General features: G+C 46.4%; 1 protein-coding gene across 1 annotated transcript; it reads left to right on the top strand.

Moving 5' to 3' along the window:
* Positions 1-10,794: 10,794 nt before the first annotated feature.
* LOC117871603 lies at positions 10,795-14,349 on the top strand. The gene is made up of 4 exons (XM_034759412.1): positions 10,795-10,878; positions 11,194-11,284; positions 11,423-11,567; positions 12,821-14,349. Exons 1-4 carry the CDS (start codon positions 10,813-10,815, stop codon positions 13,872-13,874), a joined length of 1,356 nt encoding a protein of 451 aa, XP_034615303.1. The 5' UTR covers positions 10,795-10,812; the 3' UTR covers positions 13,875-14,349.
* Positions 14,350-14,765: the final 416 nt, after the last annotated feature.

The following is a 14,765-nucleotide window of genomic DNA, read 5'->3' as shown; positions in this document are numbered from 1 at the left end:
TAAACTCTGGGGCTTAATCCTTCAGCTAGGCAAAATGGGTGGGAAGCGTGAGTTGCTGTCTGGGCTGAAGTCAGTTTTCAGGAAGGGTGGGATAGCATGGCACCAGCAACTTTGTGCATTACAATTGTTAGTTTGCACCAGAAAAGGCTTAGGAAAGCATGTATTAGAAATACACTAAAGGAAAGGGGCACAAACTGAGGGTAAAGCTTCAGAATAAGGGATTTTCCATGGGCCCTACTCCAGATCCCCAGGCTACTGCAACTGAACCTGGATCTACACAATTTGTGTACCATAACTGTTGGGGCGGGGGGGTTTAATACTGACATTGTTACACTGGTACAACCTCTAAGGTGGATCCAGTTATACAGGTTTAGCTTTTCCCGCCCTAGTTGGGAATATGTTATACTGCCATAAGTTTGTAGTGTTATAGCCATATTGTCCCAGGATAGGAGAGACAAGGTGGGTGAGGTAATAAATTGCTCTGTGTATGTGGGGAGAGGGTTATGTCACTTTATAGTTAAAATGGTACCACTGTAAACATGCATAAACATCCTCCCCATAAAAAGAAAAAAGTAGGGGAATGTAGTAGGAAAAAAGCCTGAAACATAAGCCCTTGTTCACTTTTTAAGGGCCGTGCCCCCTTGCACTTCAGTACACTTTTTAAGGGCCATGCCTGGAGTTTCCCCAACTTCTGCAGTGCTGCTGTGACAGCCATCTCCTGTAAATAAAGTTTCCTTTGGCTTGAGGGATAAAACCCAGGACTCCCTGAGGTCTCCTCCTCTACATCAAACAGTCATTCCATTTTGAAATTCACTGAGATACAGGAATCCAACAAGGCCTTGCAGCAGATGAAGGAGTTAGTTGATATTTTTAAAGTCACTTAAATGTTCAAACTAATTATTGGAAAATATGTGTTTTTCCCTCAGCAAGACACTTCAGAAGCCATTATCTCTAGGAAAATGGCATTTATAATTGCATTGCCAGTCTTGGATGTATATCTTGTCTTTTTCAGGCACACCTTTATGAGAGTAACATTCATTCATTCCCTGCTGTTCTCAAAAAGGGGAGAGGAGGAGTAGAAAAATGGAAGACAATATGCATAGCAGAGAAGGATGCCAAGAGCCAGCAGAAAGGCGTTTCTGACTCAGTGGGTGACTTTGGTTAATGTCATGCCTATATGCCTCAGTTTCCCCATTTGTAAAATGAAAATGATACTCCCTTTTATAAAAGCAACAAGGAGTCCGGTGGCACCTTAGAGACAAACAGATTTATTTGGGCATAAGCTTTCGTGGGTAAAAAATCTCACTTCTTCAGGTGCATCTGAAGAAGTGAGGTTTTTTACCCATGAAAGCTTATGCCCAAATAAATGTTAGTCTTTAAGGTGCCCCTGGACGCCTTGTTGTTTTTGTGGATACAGACTAACACAGCTACCCCCTGATACTTGACTCCCTTTTGTAAAGCATCATGTGGGCCTTTGATGGAAAGGGGGAAGAATGGTCTTGTAGTTGAGGCACTGGCTTGCATCTAAGAAAGTCTGGAGTCAGTTCCAGCTCTGCCACATATTTCCTGTACCCTCCTATTGAGCCCCATAGAGCTGGGTGCTGTATATACACCTAGTAAGAGACAATCACTGTGTGTGCATGCCAAAGAGTCAAAATAGACAGGGCAGACAAAGGGTGGGCAGAGAGGAAGTTGAAGCACAGAGAGATTAGAGTCTAGACCCTCAACGGTATTTACGCTCCTAACTTCCATGGAATTCAGCAAAAGGAGTCTAAATACCTTTGGAATCAGGGCCTTGCCCAAGGGCACGCAGGCACTAGTACTGCCATCATCGATCGTTCAGCAAGCGTAAGGCAGGGTCCAAAAAATCATGAGATGGAGATTGTTCCAAAGCAGAACCAGGAACTGAACAGGAGCCTCCTGAATTCTAGCACAGGGCCACAATCCCCCCTAGAGGAAAGTCTTGTGATTAAAGCACTTTAATAACGTCTTTAAATTATGGCAGCAGAGCAAACCCTCTGTCCAGCTAAGGGAGACTGGACCTGCCTGCACCCTGAGGCTTGTTCTTGGTTTGGAAACATCCATTACAGGAGAGGGTCCAAAGTTCAGAAGTGACCTCAGGCAAAAGGGATTTAAAACACTGCTCAGGCTGGGAGAAGGGATTCCTAAAGCCCTGCAGCAGCCGGGACGAAGGCTATGCAAACATCCACGTTGCAGGAGTGTTTTGGAGCCAGGCACCTGCTCTTAAATCTCTGCAGAATTGTGAGGTTCATTAAAAAACAAATAAAAGAATCCCTGTCAACGTGAATGGGCTGGAATTAAGTGTGACTAAGAAGCTATAACTGAGGTCCCTGTCAATCAGTCACTCTCACTTGCCTGGCGAAGGTTGCAAGGATCTATTTGTCAATGTGCTGCAATAGTTTCTCATTTGACAAGCCTGCTGCCGCCTGATGAAAGGCGTTTCCTTTCGTCACTTAGCACCTTCCTTATAGGGGGTGAGAAAAGAGCAGCAGTATCAATACCTTTAAAGCTAATTGCTGGCTGCTGATAGTCTTGGAGGTACTAACGAATTGGTGTGGCTTCACCAATGAGAGAGCCCTGCTGATTTGGCCAAGGGGCACAGACTTAATATAAGTGATCCAGAAGCAGGGTTGGATGTCTTATGTGTTTAGTTAAGCAATGGCTTCCTCCAGGCACCTATGGACCAGTGTAAAGAGTGTACTTTGCTGCCAGTGTATAAAAGGTTAGTTTTTTAATGTGTAACATAAATTTTTAGTGGTAGGTTCTCTTTGGTGAAATGATCTGCTCAGTCATGGTTCTCTAGGACTTTAACATGATAATGGGCTCCAAGTCTAGTAACCCTAGAGCTGGATGAAAACTTCCTGAAACTTGAATTCTTTTTTTTTTTAATTGCTGTTAGAATTCTGAACTTGGGCAAAAATGCCCAACTTGAAGCTTCTTTTCTCTTTTCTTTCCTCCAGCCCTCTCCTGCATTGCTATAACTTTCTTCTTGCTGAAAAAAGCTGTAGGCTAACATTTTTGAAAGTAGGTAGTGACTCTAGTTACCTGACTGGAGACACCTTTAAAGTGTGTGGATTTATTTTTTTTGGTGGGTGCTCAGCAATTTTTAAAAGTCAAGCGTTTTAAGGTGTCTGACTGGGTACCTAAAATAGCTAGTAGCTTCTGAAAAACTGGACTGTAACTTAAATGAGATTAATGATCATGCTACCTTCTGGTGTAAAGCATAAAGATAACTTCTTATATCCCTTGCTACAGTGGTCTTGCCTTTCCTGCATATTGTCTTTCATTAGGCATGTGAAATCTGATTCCCATTAACTTTAGTACTGGGCTCTTCTTAACAGGAGATCTGGCTGTATCCATATCTGTGGAAGTGTGTGTGGGGAAACTGTTACTATCTCTCCTCTTTAGATGGTGTGTTAGAGCCTCAGAAGAAGGAGCCACCTCCACTGTGTGTGTCTGATGGCCCTGTGTGTCCAGAGGATGGGGTGGTAAGACTCCAAATAACCCATTCTAACCTTGTGTAATGACAGCTTTTGGGGCACTGGTGAACTATTCTAGTCTGAGTGTCTATTTGCTTAGAATAGCCACTTAACACTGAAGCAGCCTGTGTAATGACTGGAAGCGCTCTTGTGAAGTCATATAATTTAGCATATAAATCTGAGGTGCTCAAGCCTGCCTTAGACACATAGATTCCCCAGTGCCTGTTAGCTACTGTACTAGGTACCCAAATTCCTAAGGTAGCTTTGAAAGCCTGTTCTCTGTTGGCTGGAATGCCTCTTCTTGAGTTAGTGAGTGTAGAAGACTCTAGAGTACTGCGGGGACTCCCAAAACTAACTTTTCTGCAGCAGATACTAAAGTTTTTATCTGATATGAAAACAAACTGTAACTAGCCCCAGGCTTAGGTAGTGAATTATGGCAATTCACTTTCAGTTCCTAACTCTATTAAAGATTGCTCACTCTAAACAATGAGATTCATATTTATTGTATGCTTGGTCCTCTAGGCCTCAAAGTGGACAGTTTTCTTTTGTATTTGAGAAAGGAAGGCTCTTGTCTCCAATTTGTTGCCAAATTGTTTTGTTCTGGCTGAAATGTTCTGGGGTGAAATGTGGGGGAAGGGAGGAAACAAGGAGAACTTAAGTGCCCATGCTGGGAGAAGATATTGCTTGATCTCTGTGGTTAAGACTGACTGGAATCTCTGAGACTTGGACCCTGTTTCTAGCTATGCCACAGATCCTCTGTTTGACCTTGGACAAATCACTTTTCTGTAAAACAGAAGAGGGGAAACTTTATTTCTGCATCAGATGAGTGTTCTGAAGATAGCATTAATTCAATGAGCCCACTGGCATGACAAGCTATTTTGCCAGAAGATAATAGAACTAACTAGGTAGTAAGCCAGCTACCTCAGAAACATCACCAGATGGACTGATGCCCAAAGGAGTCTTAAAATCTGTTGCAATCCCAAAAGGTGGGAGGTGGTGGTGAGAAACCTTCATATTAGAGATCTTACTTGACAATACTAAATGCTGTAGCTATTAATAAAATGTGAAATAGCCATTCAGTCTGGAGCCTAGGCAATCCCCTTCAGTATAATCCGCCAACACAATCCTCACCTGGAGAGGCTGGGTCAGGTCTGAACCACACAATCTACACAAACTGCAAAGCGAATCCTAAACAGTGACAAACCAATACAGCCGCTAAGTGGCAGTATTAGTCCATGGTTTGGCCTGATTCACCCATGTACCTTGAGTAGTTACTTAAGGCTTGTCTAACTGAGAAAGTGTCAGACTTAAACGGGTGCAAAAGGCTGCGTGGATGTTTTGGGTTTAAACTAGACTTTTATTTCACTTTAGCTGAGGCCAATTAAAAATAGACTTACGCTAAAACCAAAATGAGGTGCTCTTAAACTGAAATAAGAGTGTCTACCCAGAAGCTGACACTGGCTGAATTTAAATTGGTTTATCTTAATCTATTTTAAAAACCAATGCAACCTTCCTGTGTACACAAGGCTTTGATCCTAGTTTGATTTGATAACAGGTGTCTTGCACTCATGTCACAGCAACTGAGGTTTTTAGTTTCATCCCCTTCTTTAAATCTTCTCTGACGACTGACTGCTTCTCCTTCACAGGCAGTCCTGTTTTCAGCAGTGGGACTGTGTGGAAGATTTGGTCTCCACACTTCTATATTGATTTAACTATTTTGGGGGGGTGTGACTATTTACTGAAATAGCTATATGAGCACAGCCCCTAGTGTGGATGCAGTTGCAGTGGTATAAATGTACTGTTACCAGTGTAGCATATTCCCTTTCCCTAATAGGAATAAGTGATGCTAAGCACCTTTATACCAAAATTGTCAACACTAGAGGGTGGTATCATTGAAGTGGTAAAACAATATTGGGTTAACTCTGTGTCCTGGGAAACAAGTGCCCGGGACTGGGGAATTAAAACCGATTCCAATGTTCTTTCAGAGAATTTTCGGTTGCCCTACAGAAAATTGTCACTAGCAAGCAGGGTGGGGAAATGACAACTGCTAGCTTTAGGGAGGTGTTAACGTCAGAGCCTTACCAGCATCCTTTTAAATGCAAAACTCATCAGGTTGATGTTGCTTAAAACAAACACTCTGCACCCTGAGCTCCCCTCCCGCTTTTGTTCCAGGCTAGGCTCTTTAGTTAATCATCCTCCAGACTGATACTGCGGTGGTTGGGTCTCTGTATTTTTGAGTTTTCTAGAGATGCAAAATGACCTTAGCTGGGAAAAAGAGCAGGGTGTCTTCTCTGTCCTCTGCATTCTTGAATTTTTTCCAGTTAGGCCCCTTTTCATACTCTGATCTGATGGGTACTGGCTGTATTTAGCCATGACTATGCAAGGATTCTCTTTCCTCAGACTGCTATTCACTTGTGTAGATGTTCTCTGATCCAGGTTATGCTACAAAGTATCCTGCCTTCTGGGACGCATGCTATTATAGCAGTGGTACCTTCCCAATATGGTTAAGTCCACTTTGCAGGGTAGCTGGGACTGAATCTAGTGCATGGGAGACAGTAGTACAGCCTGGAGGACTGAGCACTGGACTCGGAGTCAAGAGACTTGGTCCTGGCTCTGCCATTGACCAGCTTGTGACTTTGAGCACGTCACTTCCCACCCCTCTGTTTTCTCATCTGTAAAATGGGGGATTATGATAAATGTCTCTCTTTGAGATGTGGGCACTATATCAGATGGGTATTGCATTATTTCTGTTGTGTAAATACAACCAGCTCTCACTGCCAAGCCCTACTTTATGCACCAGGGAAAACATCCAGGGAAGCTTTAGGCTGGATGATAAGGTGCTGGGCTGGGGGTCAGGAGACCTAGATCTTGCTCCCATCTCTGGCACTGGCCTGCTTTGTGACCTTGGGAAAGTCTCTTCCCCTTTAGAGTGACCAGACAGCAAGTGAGAAAAATCAGGATGGGATGGGGGGTAATAGGCACCTATATAAGACAAAGCCCCAAATATCAGGACTGGCCCTATGAAATCAAGACATTTGGTCACTCTATTCCCTTCCCACCCTGTGTCTAGCTTGTCTATTTAGATTGTAGGCTCTTCAGGGCTGGTACTTCTCTTGCTATGTAGCTGGTCTTGTCTAAACACAGTTACCTGGGTTTAACTCAGATTTTCATTAGACTGGTGCCTGATCTCACTTGTTTCAAACTCATTCTTTTGGTTTAGCTTGTATCAGCAAATGTACTGATCTAAGCTAACGCAATAGAACAAGACAAAGGCATCGATCTAACTAAATCTGTATACAGTAACACTAGTTACAATGGAACAACTCTGTCGGTCAGGCCTCTGTAAAGCAGTTTGCACAATGGGACTTGGGTGCGGGGGGGGGGGGTGTTTTCAGGAGCTACTGTAATACAAAAACTCTTTGCCAGGCTCCACTCCAGACTAGTGCGAGACCCCAGCATGACCGTCCCCTTCCTCCTGCCCATGCAGAGCCTCAGACCAGAGAAACACCAAATCAAAATGCTGAACTACTTTATCTACAGCGCATTCATGGTAAGCTCAGTTCTGCAGGGGGGTGAAGCACGGGCATGGAGCATGTGCTGCAGGAAACCATTCCTGTGTGCAAGCGTTGCAGTCTGCTGCAGTGACTTCAGTGCTAGAACTGGCCTGAATGCCCCATGGCTTCACGATGGGGCACTATCCAAGGTAGCATCTTTCCATAAGGTGAAGATAAGGCTATGACCACTTGGCCAGTGTCTTGGCCCAACTAGATAACTCTGCCTAAATTCCCCCCCCTTGCAGTGTGAGAGGTAGTAATCTTCACTTCCTGACTAACACTGCTGCTGTGATCTAAACAGCTGCCATGTTCTGCTCTAGAAGTGGCCGCATTTCATTGTATCCTGGAGTGTACAGTCAAAAGTAAGTAAGCACGTTAATGGAGAGTGTTGTGGAAATGTGGATAGTGTCTTCAGTGACTTGGATCTTTCAATTCAGAGCTCGAGGAGGAACTGAAATGTTCTCAGTCGTGGACCAGACAGCTGTCCTGCCGTGTGAATGAGCTGGAGCGCCTCATGTGCCCAGAGGTAGGCAGACACTTAGGCTCTCATGGGAGCATTGAGAAGGTCTGGATTCTGATGACTGAACTTTCTCCCTGACCCCCTCGCACTGTACAGGTGGAGTGGCATAACTCTGTCCAGCCCAGCCTGGGTGAGAAGCTGCAGGTGCACCTGGAGCGCTCGCTACTAGAGAAGCAGGAGCTGGAGTGCAGAGCTCTGAGGGCTGAGGAGAGCATCCAGGACCTCAAGCGTGAGAGTAAGGACCCTGTGTGTGATGCATTAGAGGTGTGGGGAAGTGTGAAATTCTTTGCACCACATATATGGCTGATTCCCAGCTTGGAGCAATACTCCCTTGTGGGAAAGGAGGCTGGAGTGTGGCCAGGAACAAAAGCTGCTCCAAACTTGCTGTCCATCTGGGGGTGGAAGTAGGGAGACCACACTGACCATGCCAAACACCTATATATGGAAGCTCAAAGCATTTCAGAGAGAGGTGAATCTCCCCCTTTTCTTACACACCTGGGAGGCAAGTCAAGTGACTTGTATCCAGGGTACTTAACTGTCATGCCCTTGGTGTAACCACTATCCAGAGCTGTCCTTTGCTGATGCCAACATTGACACTAAATGGAATGTTTCTTTCCCTCTCCCCCTCTGTAGTTGCTGTTCTGCAGAAGCGCCTGCAGGCTGAGGGTCCCTCTCCAACCACCCTAGCTCTATTGGCTTCTGCTCCTCAGTCTCTTCCACCATCACCTTCCCCTCCCCTGCAACTTTCTTCCATCAGGTAAGACCTGTGACAACTCTCTCATCACTATGAAGGGATAGGTATAGATGGACAACTCTACAACAAACTCAAACCCTAGAGATAAACCCGGCTGTGGGGCTGGGATGACTAAATGGGTGTCAGGAGTAGTGGGGGGGGGAAGACTCTAAATTGCACCTTCCACCCGGGTTTCAGACCTACAACTCTGCAGAGAACTGAGTCTTTGGATTTGCCAGTGAACTGAAGAGTTGGTTTTTAGTTGAACCGGAACTTTGAGCTAATTTAAAACCCGGAACTTTGTTCTGCAGTATTTGAGTTTTGACTTCTCTCATCTTTAAACTCCTCTGATAAGAGTTCCAAAACAGTCACTCAAAACTGAAAAACAAACACTTAGGTTTTTTTTCTAGAAATTTGTGGTGATTTTGCTTAAAAAAAAATAAATTCTAAATTCTCTGTTGCAAAATCTGAATTTTTTCACTTGACAAACTTTGACATATTTTGCCAAACTCTATTCAGGTCCCTCGTGTAGCTGGCAATGTTGGGACTTGAAGTCCCCATCCTGGCTGGATCACTGCCTTGGGGATGCTGATGTAGTCACAACTCACAGTCCAGGGTTCCTAAGCCCTCTTGGGGAAGGGTATTGTGCCACCTGGGCTCTATCAGCATTGGGAGATGTTCCCTAACTAATGCTCATGACTTTAGAAGCAAAATAGGCTTTTTCATGATGTACCACCCTCAGACCTTGCTATGGTGAGGGAAAATAGCTTCCTTCAATGCCTTCAAGAACTCCTAGGTCTACTGTGGGAGTACAGCCAGGAGGAATTCTGATTGTGACTATAATGGCCACACTGGCAATACCACTCGCTCATGGCCTTAAGACTTCTAGGGAAACATCCCATGGTTCTAGTTCTGCAGTAGGCTGAGCTGCTCCATGAATTCCCGAACAGTTGTGGGGGGAGAAAAAAATCTGTCGTCCTGGGTGCCCAGGAGTGGGGGAATTGTCCTGCAGTGCCTTGCCACTGGTGGCACTTGAGTGGTGCTAGTCCATGACCACACACATGGTCCCATTAGTAACTGGTAAGTGCTGCTCACCCAACTGGACCAGCCAACTCCAGTTAGAAACACCATCGCTCTTGTCTAGAGTGTGCCTGTCAAGTTAGGAGTAACACTCGAGTTAACTCTGCAGTGAAGATTAACCTTTCTGGATTTAGGACACTTGGCTGTAGGAGACACCTGGACATTCCTGTGAGCACTTGGCTGTGATCATAGAATATAGGGTTGGAAGGGACCTCAGGAGGTCTAGTCCAACCCCCCTGCTCAAAGCAGGACCAATCCCCAACTAAATCATCCCAACCAGGGCTTCATCAAGCCTGCCCTTAAAAACCATTAAGGAAGGAGATTCCACCACCACCTCCCCAGGTAACCCATTCCACTGCTTCACCACCCTCCTAGTGAAATAGTTTTTTCTGAATATCCAACCTAAACCTCCCCCACTGCAACTTGAGACCATTACTCCTTGTTCTGTCATCTGGTACCACGGAGAACAGTCTAGATCTAGCCTCTTTTGATGCAGTGGCACTAGCTAGATGTGTAGTGGTAGTGCTCTGATGGTTGTGGTACCAGAGTTGTTTGTGGGGTGGGTGGCTTTAAAAGCAACAGGGCTGTGAAGTTGAGAGATCAGATCCTGCTGTATAATTGCATACCTGCTGGACAGGTTCCATCTCCCCTCCTTCCAGATCTCCTGGGTCTGGCCTTTACCTTTCATTCACCAAAGACTTTTTTTTTCCTGGTAGCAGCAGCTACTCAGTGGTTGGCCCTGGCCGAAGGTGGTGCTAAGGACTCGGCATCACTAGAATACCTCTACCCTGGCAGAGACCTGCACTCTGAGCCAGCACACAGGGATCTAGAAATAGCTTTTTCCCCTTGCCTCCTCCACCATCTGCCATGACTGGGCTGTAGCACTGCTCCCATGCTGCATTGCTGCTGGATGACAGTGGGAGGGGAACTGTGCAAAGGATGAGGGGCTCAGGCATGAGATGCTTTTTTTCTCTCTCTCCAGACTCCTCCTCTCTAAAATGAGCAAGAAGTCAGCAGTGAAGCCAGCGGCACAGACTCCACCGAAGCAGGGAAGTGCCCCCTGTGGTATGTGTAGCACCAGCCTGTGCTAGCTCTCACCAGCTAGGGCATTGGGGCTGCGGGGAGGAGACACTGTCAGTGTTACATGTAACTATCCTGAATCTGAATTGGGCATATGTGGCCTGGCCCAGCTGAATGAGCCCCCCCCGCCCCCGTCTCCCTCCTGGAGGGGTGGATGAAAGGGCTTCACCAAAACAGAGTTGGAGGTGTTGTGGGAAGCAGCTCTGTCCCCTGTATTGGTCCTTACTTCCCTGAACTGGGGGCTACACTTTCCCTGAGCTACCTTCTAAGAGAGCTCTCCAAGGCTCATGTCTAACCATACCTTTTCATCCTGCAGATGAACATGTCTTGTCCAAGCAGAACAGCATGAAGGAAGTGCTGGATACAATCCGCCGTGGGGTCTCCCTGAGACCAGTGTCCATGTCCAGAGAAGTAAGGGCTGGGGCTACCTTAGCTGTAGCACCCTAGGGTGTTAAACTGCTGCCTTCTAGACAGAACTTATGGAAATGGTGCCATTTAACAGGTCTGTTAAGGGATTTCCTGAAGAGGCTGACTTGATTGGCTAAATGAGGACAAAGGAGTAAGAATGGAGGGTGTTAAGGGAAGGAGATCAAGTATTGTGTTCCTCCTTGGCTTGTCACTGGGTGAAGGGAAGTAACTAAATCTCCCTGCTAGCTACAGTAACTGGCAGTGATCATTTGTGCCTGGCACTGAACTCTCCCCGATCTGTTTTCTCCTCTTCCAAAGGGCAGGATGTCCCGAGTGGAAGAGGCTGCATCTTCAGAATATGAGCAGGAGCCCGTGACCAAGAAAGGGAGCAAAAGCTGCTCTGAAACAGGTATGAACACCAGGATGTGAATGGCCAAAAGCAAGTCTGAGGCACAGGTCCCAGTGGAGAACACATGAACAATGGCGAAGTCTTCACACTGTCCATGTCTGAAGCAAGTATTATTAACCTTTCTGTTTCTGCTTGCAGATGGCCCTCTGGATTCCTCAGGCAACATGCCCACTTCAAGCCAGACTCTTCAACCCCTTGGGAGCCTCATCATAGTCCCTAGCAGTGGGACTTGTAGTAGTGCCTGTGCTTCCCAGGCTTACAGAGAGGAGAACTGCCCACAGAGGTAAACCAAAAGCTTGCGTGGCAACGAAGTGCTCATTTACCTGTAGCTGCTAATGTGGATGGAATTTAACTTGCTGGAAGCTCTTTGCAACCACATCCAGCTTCTACAATGCTGAGCTAGGTGTATTTGGCAGGAGGGGGGTTGTTTGCAGGAAGATTAAAGTGGCCTCCTGTAATGCACAGAACTAGAACAGCAGGCATACATGTCAGTCCTGCACCCACTGTCCTTTTCCAGTTCCTCCAAAGAGTGAGCTTGGACCCTCTCCTGGCTAGCTCTAGCTGCTGAATAACTCTACCAGCTTGGCTATGTGTAGGTGAGCACTCTTCTAAAAGACTAGAACTAGCCTACAATTGTGCATAGTAGCATGTTCCTGCTGTAGGTTTCTCATTGAACAAAATTAAAAGCAACCATGGCATCGGCAAGCAAAGGGCCACAGGATGGATGAGGGCTAGAAGACTGGAGCTGACTAAAAAGCCGACAACCCTATTTTGTAGGAAATCTTTCCATAATGTTTAAGCTATAACACTTTCTTCCAGTCTTCACCCATTCCAAAATTCTTTTGGCCAGCTCTGAGAACCTTCTCTGGGGTACAAAATTTATTTTGATGGTGTTAAGATTGGAAGGGCTGGTGGCCTCTAAATATGTCGAGAGCTCCTGACCTCAGACCAGGGTCCTGGGTTACTGGGCACTGTACAGACATACAGGAAGAGATGGTCCCTGCCTCAATAAGTTGCCAGCTTTAATAGTACTTCCCTTCTCTTGCCTTTCTTTCAATAGATCTCCATTGCACAGATGGAGGTTGGGAGACAACAAGGAGTCTGTGGCAGAATTGGAAATCAATCCAAATCTCTAGTCTGGGTGCCTTAACTATAGCCTACTCTTCTGCTCCAAAAACGAATTGGTGAACTGGCTGGCTTCTTGTGTCTCCAACTGCTTACAGGGAGACTTTCCAAGGCCCATGTGGGAGCTGGGCACCTGAACTGCCCTTTGTGCCTCTAAATCTCTCTCCCTAGTGGCCTGTTTCTGTCTTGCATGCTTAGTGAAGTTCCCTATCAATCCCCAAAGCTGTCTGGGAGCAGCAGACTAAAATGCCACCCAACAGGGGCTGGAGTGCCTGCAGGGTTGTCAGCTAAAATCTCTACATTGGGAGCACTCATCTGGCTCAATGCTCCCACTTGACACAATAGAACTGCTTCCTTCCCTTTCAAACTGGCATATTGCAGAACTGATATGAGCCCTATGTTGAACTTTAGGGAACAGGAAGATCCCGGCAGAAGCTCTGAAGATGACAGAAGGAGCACTACTAGTCCCCTTCCAGCAATCACCCTACTAGAGGAAGGGGACAACCTTGAGGAGATCCCTTGTGGCTCTCTAACTAGCCTGGAGTTGGGTGCTACTGCTCAAATCCCACAGGACTCTGAAGCAACTGACTGCAGCGGGTCTCCAAGTAGCAAGAACCTACTGTCTGTGGGTAAAGAGAACACTGAAGATGAAGGGGAGGCAGAAACTGTAGCAGCAGGTGAGATGTGTGAGGGGGAGCTGAGTGCAGGCCCAGCAAGTGAGGTGGCCGAGCCTCTTGGCCTTGGTGACCAGGGTTCTGGGGAGACAAATCACTACTCAGAGTGTGGTGCTCTGAAGTCTGACCTTGCCAGCTGCAAACATCTGTCTTTAGCACCCCTTGATGCCTCTTGCCCATCAGAAACCAGCCCTTCTGTGGAAGATCTGCTTGTCAGGGGCAAAGGTCAGAACATAAACACCATAGTTGCCTCCTGCATGGATGATGCCATGATTTTGAAATCAAATGCCAGCCAAGCTGTCTCTGCTGAGCCAACTACTAGAGACCTGGGTCTTCCAGGCACCACAGAGAAGCAGCCACCTCTGTGCCCTGTTGCCACTGAGGTAGAACCAGAGATGGTTCTAGAGGGTGGAGACCTCAGTGAGGGAGAGAAGATGCCTCCAGCTAGTTTCATTGAGCCTCTGGTGAGGAGCTTGCTTGAGGGGGCAGAGATGAAGCTGGAGGGAGGAGTTGGGGCCAATTTGGCCAGGGACCAAAGCAGCCCCCTAAAGGATAGCCCAGCTATTGCTACAGCTTCTCTCCCACTGCCAGGAGCAATAGAGGCTCCAGTGCCTGCTGGGTTTGAGGAGGTGCCCTCAATGGCTCTGCCAGACCTGTTCATGGAGGGTGGCCCCACAGACTCCAAGGAGACCAACCCTGTGCTCTTGGACCCTTTTTGTATGACTGCAATAAAAGTGCACCAAGAGCAACTCCAACAAGCAGCAACTCAGGCTGGTTCTGAGACCTACTAGGTTATGTGAGGGCAGGGTGTTAGCTGTCTAGTACAAACACCAAGCAAGAAGTGGTACACAACTTGATAAGGACCTGACTAACGGATGTTCAATCTTGTTCTCTGTAGTATTTACTTGGCTTTTTCTACTAAATATTTAGACTTAGATTTTAACAAACTTAAAAAAAAACTAATAAGGACATGATCAGAAATGCGTGCAATAGTGGGGGAGCCCTTTGCCTGCTTGCTGGACACTTACAGGTGGATATAAATGAATGGGCACAGTGTGTACTCTGGGGAAGAAGGGATTCACTGACACTGGTCTCAACACTCTTAGCCTGTATGGCATCAGCTGAGGCACTAATTGGTCAAAGGCCACTTACTGCAGCTTTCTGAGGTTCCTCAGGCCTTGCCTGGGGTGAATGAAGTTGGGGGGCTAGTGGACTCAGTCCTTCTTGCCTGTTTTTTAATTCTGTAACTTCTAGTTTTTATGAAATACCCAGTGTTTGTGCCCTATGCACGCTCTGTGCAGTGACTGGGCAAACTTTTCTTGCACTCCAGAATAAAATCTGTTTTACTTAAACTTTGTATGTCTCTGTCCCCTGCTGCTTGCAGGTACTGGGTTGGTTCTGGTGCTATCCCAGTAATGACCACAGGATGGTGCGCTCATCTCTGAAATTCTGGATAGCTCTAATTCTGTGGTGCTATGTAATAGCCCCTGGAATTTCTAGGCAAGGCTGAGCTTGTGGACTGCAAGTGAATCTGCTCCAAAAAGCTGCAGCAAGCAGAATGTGAATACTAACTTTAATTAATAAAGGCTCCCGGGGCTCAAGGAAAGCAGGTGCTTTCCCCTAACAGACTCAAATTTTCCCTACCACACTGCTTTTGATCTGGAGGAAGCCCAGATAGACCT

Source organism: Trachemys scripta, chromosome 2 (genome assembly GCF_013100865.1).
Source record: "Trachemys scripta elegans isolate TJP31775 chromosome 2, CAS_Tse_1.0, whole genome shotgun sequence".
NCBI classification, from domain to species: Eukaryota; Metazoa; Chordata; order Testudines; family Emydidae; genus Trachemys; species Trachemys scripta.
This window is presented reverse-complemented; position numbering and strand designations above follow the sequence as displayed.

What these genes read in the sequence shown, in the direction of transcription:
- LOC117871603 (XM_034759412.1), top strand. Translation starts at nt 10,813, where the DNA reads ATGAAGGAAGTGCTGGATACAATCCGCCGTGGGGTCTCCCTGAGACCA. An exon ending in CAGTGTCCATGTCCAGAGAA is followed by an intron (nt 10,879 to 11,193) that starts GTAAGGGCTGGG and finishes CCTCTTCCAAAG; the next exon opens with GGCAGGATGTCCCGAGTGGA. An exon ending in CAAAAGCTGCTCTGAAACAG is followed by an intron (nt 11,285 to 11,422) that starts GTATGAACACCA and finishes TTCTGCTTGCAG; the next exon opens with ATGGCCCTCTGGATTCCTCA.